The sequence below is a fragment of the Ranitomeya imitator genome, chromosome 3, assembly GCF_032444005.1.
Source record: "Ranitomeya imitator isolate aRanImi1 chromosome 3, aRanImi1.pri, whole genome shotgun sequence".
NCBI lineage: Eukaryota > Metazoa > Chordata > Amphibia > Anura > Dendrobatidae > Ranitomeya > Ranitomeya imitator.
Genome location: NC_091284.1, coordinates 843,355,038 through 843,366,834, shown reverse-complemented (window position 1 = coordinate 843,366,834; position 11,797 = coordinate 843,355,038). Strand labels below are relative to the sequence as shown.

At 53.1% G+C, this 11,797-nt stretch overlaps 1 protein-coding gene across 1 annotated transcript; it reads right to left on the bottom strand.

The window, feature by feature from the left end:
• Positions 1-8,246: 8,246 nt before the first annotated feature.
• Positions 8,247-11,268, bottom strand: LOC138671872 (LWamide neuropeptides-like). Its single transcript, XM_069760003.1, has 2 exons — positions 11,176-11,268; positions 8,247-9,002 (listed from the first exon to the last, which is right to left on the bottom strand). Exons 1-2 carry the CDS (start codon positions 11,266-11,268, stop codon positions 8,247-8,249), a joined length of 849 nt encoding a protein of 282 aa, XP_069616104.1.
• Between the last annotated feature and the right edge of the window lie 529 nt (positions 11,269-11,797).

The following is an 11,797-nucleotide window of genomic DNA, read 5'->3' as shown; positions in this document are numbered from 1 at the left end:
AGAAGATGTCCCCGCAATCTGTGGTGACCTGAAGAGGACGCTGTACACAGGAGATGCCCCCGCAATCTGTGGAGACCTGAAGAGGACGCTGTACATAGATGTCCCGCAATCTGTGGTGACCTGAAGAGGGCGCTGTACACAGGAGAGGCCCCTGCAATCTGTGGTGACCTGAAGAGGATGCTGTACATAGGAGATGTCCCCGCAATCTGTGGTGACCTGAAGAGGGCGCTGTACACAGGAGATGTCCCCGCAATCTGTTGTGACCTGAAGAGGGCGCTGTACACAGGAGATGTCTCCGCAATCTGTGGTGACCTGAAGAGGGCGCTGTACACAGGAGATGTCCCCGCAATCTGTGGTGACCTGAAGAGGGCGCTGTACACAGGAGATGTCCCCGCAATCTTTGGTGTCCTGAAGAGGGAGCTGTACACAGATGTCCCGCAATCTGTAGTGACCTCAAGAGGACGCCGTACACAGGAGATGCCCCGCAATCTGTGGTGACCTGAAGAGGGTGCTGTACACAGGAGATGTCCCCGCAATCTGTGGTGACCTGAAGAGGACGCTGTACACAGGAGATGCCCCCGCTGTCTGTGGTGACCTGAAGAGGACGCTGTACACAGGAGATTTTCCTGCAATCTGTGCTGACCTGAAGAGGACGCTGTGCACAGGAGATGTCCCCGCAATCTGTGGTGACCTGAAAAGGGCGCTGTAACGGGGTCTACTGTGCTGTAGTACTTCTTACAGCACCCCCCGTGTTTCAGGAGGTCCACTCTGCTTTTGCTAGATTCTGAATGAATGATGCTGAGAGGAATTTCTTGATTACATGAGAGCATATAAAAGCTGACTGCTTCTCCACGTATTTCCAGTCTAAAGACCATCCTTTATTAACAGCACACAGAATATATAACACAGATACACAGGGCAGGCCAATAGGAAAACAGCAGGCCAGACATACATTACAATAGCCGCAGGGGGCCGGAGCCTGCCAATATTTACTGCGGGAATTACAAAGGTGGGGGAGTTCAGAAAGAGAATATCTTGTCCAGGGGCGCAGCCTGTGGACTGATGCATTTCACATGGAAACTATTATACATACATATACTGCATAACATATTCTTGGTGCTGGGGGGTTCTGTAACAGGCGGTATTCACAGAAGATGTCCCCGCAATCTGTGGTGACCTGAAGAGGACGCTGTACACAGGAGATGCCTCTGCAATCTGTGGTGACCTGAAGAGGACGCTGTACATAGGAGATGTCCCCGCAATCTGTGGTGACCTGAAGAGGGCGCTGTACACAGGAGAGAGCCCGGAATCTGTGGTGACCTGAAGAGGGCGCTGTACACAGGAGATGCCCCGCAATCTGTGGTGACCTGAAGAGGACGCTGTACACAGGAGATATCCCCGCAATCTGTGGTGACCTGAAGAGGGCGCTGTACACAGGAGATGTCCCCGCAATCTGTGGTGACCTGAAGAGGACGCTGTACACAGGAGATGCCCCCGCAATCTGTGGTGACCTGAAGAGGACGCTGTACATAGGAGATGTCCCGCAATCTGTGGTGACCTGAAGAGGACGTTGTACACAGGAGATGCCCCCGCAATCTGTGGTGACCTGAAGAGGGCGCTGTACACAAGGGATGTCCCCGCAATCTGTGGTGACCTGAAGAGGACGCTGTACACAGGAGATGCCCCCGCAATCTGTGGTGACCTGAAGAGGACGCTGTACATAGGAGATGTCCCGCAATCTGTGGTGACCTGAAGAGGACGTTGTACACAGGAGATGTCCCCGCAATCTGTGGTGACCTGAAGAGGGCACTGTACACAGGAGATGTCCCCGCAATCTGTGGTGACCTGAAGAGGGCGCTGTACACAGGAGATGTCCCCGCAATCTGTGGTGACCTGAAGAGGGCGCTGTACACAGGAGATGTCCCCGCAATCTGTGGTGACCTGAAGAGGACGCTGTACACAGGAGATGTCCCCGCAATCTGTGCTGACCTGAAGAGGGCGCTGTACACAGGAGATGTCCCCGCAATCTGTGGTGACCTGAAGAGGGCACTGTACACAGGAGATGTCCCCGCAATCTGTGGTGACCTGAAGAAGAGGGAGCTGTGCACAGGAGATGTCCCCGCAATCTGTGGTGACCTGAAGAGGGCGCTGTACACAGGAGATGCCCCCCGCAATCTGTGGTGACCTGAAGAGGACGCTGTACACAGGAGATGCCCCCGCAATCTGTGGTGACCTGAAGAGGGCGCTGTACACAGAAGATGTCCCCGCAATCTGTGGTGACCAGAAGAGGGCGCTGTACACAGGAGATGTCCCCGCAATCTGTGGGGACCTGAAGAGGGCGCTGTACACAGGAGATGTCCCCGCAATCTGTGGGGACCTGAAGAGGGCGCTGTACACAGGAGATGCCCCGCAATCTGTGGTGACCTGAAGAGGGCGCTGCACACAGGAGATGTCCCCGCAATCTGTGGTGACCTGAAGAGGGCGCTGTACACAGGAGATGTCCCCGCAATCTGTGGTGACCTGAAGAGGACGCTGTACACAGGAGATGTCCCCCGCAATCTGTGATGACCAGAAGAGGGCGCTGTACACAGGAGATGTCCCCGCAATCTGTGGTGACCTTAAGAGGACGCTGTACACAGGAGATGTCCCCGCAATCTGTGGTGACCTGAAGAGGGCGCTGTACACAGGAGATGTCCCCGCAATCTGTGGTGACCTGAAGAGGACGCTGTACACAGGAGATGTCCCCGCAATCTGTGGTGACCTGAAGAGGACGCTGTACATAGGAGATGTCCCCGCAATCTGTGGTGACCTGAAGAGGGCGCTGTACACAGGAGATGTCCCCGCAATCTGTGGTGACCTGAAGAGGACGCTGTACACAGGAGATGTCCCGCAATCTGTGGTGACCTGAAGAGGGCGCTGTACACAGGGGATGTCCCCGCAATCTGTGGTGACCTGAAGAGGACGCTGTACACAGGAGATGTCCCCGCAATCTGTGGTGACCTGAAGAGGACGCTGTACACAGGAGATGTCCCCGCAATCTGTGGTGACCTGAAGAGGGCGCTGTACACAGGAGATGTCCCCGCAATCTGTGGTGACCTGAAGAGGACGCTGTACACAGGAGATGTCCCGCAATCTTTGGTGACCTGAAGAGGGCGCTGTACACAGGAGATGTCCCCGCAATCTGTGGTGACCTGAAGAGGGCGCTGTACACAGGAGATGTCCCCGCAATCTGTGGTGACCTGAAGAGGACGCTGTACACAGGAGATGTCCCCGCAATCTGTGGTGTCCTGAAGAGGGCGCTATACACAGGAGATGTCCCCGCAATCTGTGGTGACCTGAAGAGGGCGCTGTACACAGGAGATGTCCCCGCAATCTGTGGTGACCTGAAGAGGACGCTGTACACAGGAGATGTCCCCGCAATCTGTGGTGACCTGAAGAGGATGCTGTACACAGGAGATGCCCCCGCAATCTGTGGTGACCTGAAGAGGGCGCTGTACACAGGAGATGTCCCCGCAATCTGTGGTGACCTGAAGAGGACGCTGTACACAGGAGATGCCCCCGCAATCTGTGGTGACCTGAAGAGGGCGCCGTACACAGGAGATGTCCCCGCAATCTGTGGTGACCTGAAGAGGGCGCCGTACACAGGAGATGTCCCCGCAATCTGTGGTGACCTGAAGAGGGCGCTGTACACAGGAGATGTCCCTGCAATCTGTGGTGACCTGAAGAGGACGCTGTACACAGGAGATGTCCCCGCAATCTGTGGTGACCTGAAGAGGACGCTGTACACAGGAGATGTCCCCGCAATCTGTGGTGACCTGAAGAGGACGCTGTACACAGGAGATGTCCCGCAATCTGTGGTGACCTGAAGAGGACGCTATACACAGGAGATGCCCCTGCAATCTGACAGGTGTGGAGCTGCTGCAAGGAGGAGGTGGCAAAGATCACCAATTATAGATGTGCTGTGCTGATAGACCCCGACCCAAAAACACTGAATGCTGCCAGAAATTCACAGTAACTGTAGAAAAGTGTTAGTTTCTTGGTGTGTGAACATGTTCCTACAGACTTGTTCACTGTAGCCCATGTGTTCCTGTTTCCATAATTGTTCTCTTGTGGCTTCTCACCACTCCTTGTGGGCTATCTGCACAAAAGCTGTTCCACTCAGCGTGTCCACGTGGACATTCCCTCTCTGAACCCTGTTCACACAGGTAATATGCAGATGATCAGGTTTTTACATACATCAGTTAGGACTGCTCTATATGGGTGTACCTTGACGTTTGGTGGAGCAGCTTAGTATACATTTTTTGCAAAAAACTGTGATTTTTTTGCAACAGAGTGTATTTGTTCTTACTGTGCTCTTTTGTGTCTGTTACTGTGAGGGCCTGCACTGCTGTATATACTGTGAGGGCCTGCACTGCTGTATATACTGTGAGGGCCTGCACTGCTATATATACTGTGAGGGCCTGCACTGCTATATATACTGTGAGGGCCTGCAGTGCTGTATATACTGTGAGGGGCGGCACTGCTGTATATACTGTGAGGGCCTGCACTGCTGTATATACTGTGAGGGCCTGCACTGCTATATATACTGTGAGGGGCGGCACTGCTGTATATACTGTGAGGGGCGGCACTGCTGTATATACTGTGAGGGCCTGCACTGCTGCATATACTGTGAGGGCCTGCACTGCTGTATATACTGTGAGGGGGCGGCACTGCTGTATATACTGTCTGCACTGCCAGGGTGCGGTGCTTTGCTTATGTACTATGTGCAGCACAGTCGCGGCCTGTGGCGGTTGTGTCTTTATGTTGCGGTATTGTGAGCTCGCAGACTTTTGTCTCTTTGATCTAAGAATAAGTCTGTTCCCGTCGTTTTTTCCCGTCTTCTGTTCCCGTCTTGTTTCTCTCCTCACGTCACCACTACGGCCTCCGATGAGGAAATGAAAACATCCTGTGGCCTCAGCACATGAGTGGAGAGTACAGGAATACAGAGATGATAGGGAGGGGGCTCAAAGCTATATGTGAAGGAGGTCACCGGCCTCTGTTCTGAGACAGGTGTGATGGAGGTCACCGGCCTCTGTGCAGAGACAGGTGTGATGGAGGTGACCGGCCTCTGTGCAGAGACAGGTGTGAAGGAGGTCACCGGCCTCTGTGCAGAGACAGGTGTGATGGAGGTCACCGGCCTCTGTGCAGAGACATGTGTGAAGGAGGTCACCGGCCTCTGTTCTGAGACAGGTGTGATGGAGGTCACCGGCCTCTGTTCTGAGACAGGTGTGAAGGAGGTCACCGGCCTCTGTGCAGAGACAGGTGTGAAGGAGGTCACCGGCCTCTGTGCAGAGACAGGTGTGATGGAGGTCACCGGCCTCTGTGCAGAGACATGTGTGAAGGAGGTCACCGGCCTCTGTTCTGAGACAGGTGTGATGGAGGTCACCGGCCTCTGTTCTGAGACAGGTGTGAAGGAGGTCACCGGCCTCTGTTCTGAGACAGGTGTGATGGAGGTCACCGGCCTCTGTGCACAGACATGTGTGAAGGAGGTCACCGGCCTCTGTGCACAGACATGTGTGAAGGAGGTCACCGGCCTCTGTGCAGAGACATGTGTGAAGGAGGTCACCGGCCTCTGTTCTGAGACAGGTGTGATGGAGGTCACCGGCCTCTGTGCAGAGACAGGTGTGATGGAGGTCACCGGCCTCTGTGCAGAGACATGTGTGAAGGAGGTCACTGGCCTCTGTTCTGAGACAGGTGTGATGGAGGTCACCGGCCTCTGTTCTGAGACAGGTGTGAAGGAGGTCACCGGCCTCTGTTCTGAGACAGGTGTGATGGAGGTCACCGGCCTCTGTGCACAGACATGTGTGAAGGAGGTCACCGGCCTCTGTGCACAGACATGTGTGATGGAGGTCACCGGCCTCTGTGCAGAGACAGGTGTGATGGAGGTCACCGGCCTCTGTGCACAGACATGTGTGAAGGAGGTCACCGGCCTCTGTTCTGAGACAGGTGTGATGGAGGTCACCGGCCTCTGTGCAGAGACAGGTGTGATGGAGGTCACCGGCCTCTGTGCAGAGACGTGTGAAGGAGGTCACTGGCCTCTGTTCTGAGACAGGTGTGATGGAGGTCACCGGCCTCTGTGCAGAGACATGTGTGAAGGAGGTCACCGGCCTCTGTGCAGAGACATGTGTGAAGGAGGTCACCGGCCTCTGTTCTGAGACAGGTGTGATGGAGGCCACTATCTGTGCCATGATACACATGTGATGATGTATAGTAATGTATATGATGATAACAGCTCCTTCTTCTGTCTGCCGTCCTCTGTAGAGGCTTCTTCTTCCATCTGCCATCCTCAGTAGCGGCTTCCGTCCATAGTAACCATTGCCGTCCATAGTAACGGCTTTTCTTATCTGCTGTCCTCAGTAGTGGCTTCTTCTCGTCTGCTGTCCTCAGTAGTGGCTTCTTCTCGTCTGCCGTCCTCAGTAGTGGCTTCTTCTCGTCTGCCGTCCTCAGTAGCGGCTTCTTCTCGTCTGCCGTCCTCAGTAGCGGCTTCTTCTCGTCTGCCTTAAACAACTAATATTTGATTACCAGAGGGATAAATCATAAATGTCTCACAGGTATCCACTCTATTTATTTAAAATTTAACCTTTATTAGACCTTAATAAATATACTAATAATAAACAACATACCAAACACCACGAGAAAGAAAACAACCAGGGGCGTGCCTACCCCTACACTGGCCTAACTGACCTTACCTATTTGCGGAGGTTGGCACCCTAAAAACCTGCGCAGTGGCGCCCCCGCTCCTCGACGGCTCTCCCTGCTCACCCTATAGGGCCCTATAGTGGCAGGAGGTGAAGAAGATGGTGAATAGGTAGGTGAGAAAGAGAAGAGGTATGTATCTGATCAATAGGTGTATAGACTGATTATACTATATGCAATCGTTCACTTAGTCCTCTAGTGGAGATATCCGATCCTGTTTGCAATTATCCTCAATATATATAGTCAGAATAACTAGTTGTAATAGATAACTCAATCTTCCAGTGAATACACTAGATGGCAATTTGCAGTAGACCTAGTGGACTTCACTAATGTAGTTATAGTGGCTAAACTAATATTTCTGATGACACCCATATACTACACTTATAGCCATTCATAGCTATATACCATCCATATTTCCCCACATAGGGATGTATTTAATAAAGTGATGTTTCTATAGATCTTAATATATCTACAATATGCAAACTAATATAGAGGACATGCAGACTGATAGTCTAAATATACCTAACTCCAAGTGGTATTAATATATATGCATAGGCCAGGAAGATAAACTTATATATATAATAAATAACGAAAAAAAGGAACAAAAACACACACACCAACCACCCTTAAAACAGTATTAAACAATCTTAGTCAAATGGCAACTTAGGACAACCATTACATCCTTTGTCCAATATTAAAGTCCACTATCGACTTCCAGGGCATATTGCCCATATACATTCTGTATCAATTTTAAGTAGATAAATTGTACCAAGTTGAATTTAGTTACTTCTTCTCGTCTGCCGTCCTCAGTAGTGGCTTCTTCTCGTCTGCTGTCCTCAGTAGCGGCTTCTTCTCGTCTGCCGTCCTCAGTAGCGGCTTCTTCTTGTCTGCTGTCCTCAGTAGCGGCTTCTTCTCATCTGTTGTCCTCAGTAGCGGCTTCTTCTCGTCTGCTGTCCTCAGTAGTGGCTTCTTCTCGTCTGCTGTCCTCAGTAGCGGCTTCTTCTCGTCTGCGATCCTCAGTAGCGGCTTCTCGTCTGCTGTCCTCAGTAGCGGCTTCTTCTCATCTGCTGTCCTCAGTAGCGGCTTCTTCTCGTCTGCTGTCCTCAGTAGCGGCTTCTTCTCATCTGCCATCTTCAGTAGAGGCTTCTTCCCATCTGCTGTCCTCACCGTCTGCCGTCCACAGCAATGGCTTTTTCTTATCTACCATCCTCAGTAGCGGCGTTTCCTTATCTGCCATCCCCAGGAGCGGCTTTTCCTTATCTGCCATCCTCAGTAGCGGCTTTTCCTTATCTGCCATCCTCAGTAGCGGCTTCTTCTCGTCTGCCGTCCTCAGTAGAGGCTTCTTCTCGTCTGCTGTCCTCACTGTCTGCCGTCCACAATAGCGGCTTTTTCTTATCTGCCATCCTCAGTAGAGGCTTCTTCTCGTCTGCTGTCCTCACCATCTGCCGTCCACAGTACCGGCTTTTTCTTATCTGCGATTCTCAGTAGAGGCTTCGTCTCATCTGCTGTCCTCACTGTCTGCCGTCCACAGTAGGTTCTTCTTCTTGTCTGCTGTACTCACCATCTGCCGTCCTCAGTAGCGGCTCTTTCTTATCTGCGATCCTCAGTAGTGGCTTCTTCTCATCTCCTGACCTCAGTAGTGGCTTCTTCTCACCTGCCATCCTCAGTAGTGGCTTCTTCTCATCTGCCGTCCTCAGTAGTGGCTTCTTCTCGTCTCCTGACCTCAGTAGTGGCTTCTTCTCATCTGCCATCCTCAGTAGTGGCTTCTTCTCATCTGCCGTCCACAGTAGCGGCTCTTTCTTATCTGCTGTCCTCAGTAGTGGCTTCTTCTTGTCTGCTGTCCTCAGTAGTGGCTTCTTCTCACCTGCCATCCTCAGTAGTGGCTTCTTCTCATCTGCCGTCCTCAGTAGTGGCTTCTTCTCGTCTCCTGACCTCAGTAGTGGCTTCTTCTCATCTGCCATCCTCAGTAGTGGCTTCTTCTCATCTGCCGTCCACAGTAGCGGCTCTTTCTTATCTGCGATCCTCAGTAGTGGCTTCTTTTCATCTGCCATCCTCAGTAGTGGCTTCTTCTCATCTGCTGTCCACAGTAGTGGCTTTTTCTTATCTGCGATCCTCAGTAGTGGCTTCTTCTCATCTGCCGTCCACAGTAGCGGCTCTTTCTTATCTGCGATCCTCAGTAGCGGCTTCTTCTTGTCTGCTGTCCACAGTAGCGGCTTTTTCTCGTCTGCCGTCCTCAGTAGCGGCTTCTCGTCTCCTGTCCTCAGTGGCTGCCATACAGTGATTGCAGACGTATCGATTTGGACTGGACAACCCCTTTAAGCTGTTATTTGAGATTCTCTCACTTTGCAGACTGTAAGGCTGGAAACTCTGATGCTTTTCATGACTGCACTTGAGGATACCTGTCAGAATCTGGCAGTTTTACAGACTGACCGTCACGTCTTGGAGTAATCATGTGCTGTGGTGTTTTGGTTGATTGGATTTGGACCAAAATATGGCAAGAAACTTTGTGGAGTAGACTCCGCACTGCATGGAGCGTCACACAGACATTGCCGCTTCCGTACACACCTGACGGCGCAAACACTTTACGACCAGTGATTCCACAAATTATCTCTGGACAAGGTGACCTGATCATTGGAGCCATTCCAGGTGGTGACTAAAGAAGCTGCGGAGAGAATGATGAGTGGTGTAACGCCACCATCAGAGGGCACAGGGGGAGCCTGAGGGGTAACACATACAGTATCCTTCCTTTGTGGCCTTGCTACCTTCAGTCTGAATCTACAATGTGAATGTACAGTCGGCGCCGTTGCGCTTGTATGAGGACGGTCTGTCTTTCACGTTTCAGACCCCCTGTATTCCACGACTCTTGGACCCCCTATATTCCTGTAATTGAGGCCCCTCAGCTATGGTTGGAGCACTGCTCTCTTGGCAGTCTGCTCTTGTGTCTCTTTCCAGCAGGATATGTTTGGCCCTCGGTCCAGGGGCCACAGATGTTCCAGCAGATCTGAGCTGTCACATGGCGGCTTGTAGCGGAAACATCCTGCGGCTTGTCACACGGAGCGCGGCTGTCACACACATGTCCCGCTGTCACCACACCCGGGACTAATAAAGAAGCCCAGCTGCTGCCAGGCGGCGTTAACCCTTCATATCCGTGTCTGCACCACATATAAGAACAAAGTGCGCAGGACACAGGGGCTGCGGACAGTGCATAACCCCAATATTCGCTCACCGTACAGGCTCTGCCATCGGCTGAGGACTGCGACGGCCTCCATATTGGCAAACAGAATATATCTGCTCCCCGGCTAAAGCCACAGTGCGAGCAGATGACTGCGCACTTCATACTTCCCCACCCGAAATACCATCCACCATGTGCAGCCTGAAAGATGGGAAACTGGTGATAGGTCAGAGGTGAGCAGGAACAGCACCCTGGGGACCCCAATAGGATCCACATCTGCCGAACACGACCCTCGTAAACCTGCCGAGATTTACACCTTCCATGTGCTCAACTCCGAATCCCAACCTCATCCATATCCCAGCAAAGTCCTGACCTGGGCCCTGTAGTGTCCTAATACAGGGGCCCCACCGACATCCTGATCTCTGGGCTGTGTACACCTCCTAATATATGAGCCCCGCCGACATCCTGACCTCTGGGCTGTGTACACCTCCTAATATAGGGGCCCCGCCGACATCCTGACCTCTGGGCTGTGTACACCTCCTAATATAGGGGCCCCACCGACATCCTGACCTCCAGGCGCTGTAAGGTCCAAATACAGAGGCCCCACCGACATCCTGACCTCCGAGCTCTGTACACATCCTGATATAGGGGCCCCACCGACATCCTGACCTCCGAGCTCTGTACACATCCTGATATAGGGGCCCCACCGACATCCTGACCTCTGGGCTGTGTACACCTCCTAATATATGAGCCCCGCCGACATCCTGACCTCTGGGCTGTGTACACCTCCTAATATAGGGGCCCCGCCGACATCCTGACCTCTGGGCTGTGTACACCTCCTAATATAGGGGCCCCACCGACATCCTGACCTCCAGGCGCTGTAAGGTCCAAATACAGAGGCCCCACCGACATCCTGACCTCTGAGCTCTGTACACATCCTGATATAGGGGCCCCACCGACATCCTGACCTCTGGGCTGTGTACACCTCCTAATATAGGGGCCCCGCCGACATCCTGACCTCTGGGCTGTGTACACCTCCTAATATAGGGGCCCCACCGACATCCTGACCTCCGTGCTCTGTACACCTCCTAATATATGGGCCCCGCCGACATCCTGACCTCTGGGCTGTGTACACATCCTGATATAGGGGCCCCGCCGACATCCTGACCTCCGTGCTCTGTACACCTCCTAATATAGGGGCCCCGCCGACATCCTGACCTCTGGGCTGTGTACACCTCCTAATATAGGGGCCCCACCGACATCCTGACCTCTGGGCTGTGTACACCTCCTAATATAGGGGCCCCACCGACATCCTGACCTCCAGACGCTGTAAGGTCCAAATACAGAGGCCCCACCGACATCCTGACCTCCGAGCCCTGTACACCTCCTAATACAGGGGCCCCGCCGACATCCTGACCTCTGGGCTGTGTACACCTCCTAATATAGGGGCCCCGCCGACATCCTGACCTCTGGGCTGTGTACACCTCCTAATATAGGGGCCCCACCGACATCCTGACCTCTGGGCTGTGTACACCTCCTAATATAGGGGCCCCACCGACATCCTGACCTCCAGACGCTGTAAGGTCCAAATACAGAGGCCCCACCGACATCCTGACCTCCAGACGCTGTAAGGTCCAAATACAGAGGCCCCACCGACATCCTGATCTCTGGGCTGTGTACACCTCCTGATATAGGGGCCCCGCCGACATCCTGACCTCCGTGCTCTGTACACCTCCTAATATAGGGGCCCCACCGACATCCTGACCTCTGGGCTCTGTACACCTCCTAATATATGGGCCCCGCCGACATCCTGACCTCCAAGCCCTGTAATGTCCTAATACAGGGGCCCCACCGACATCCTGACCTCCGTGCTCTGTACACATCCGAATA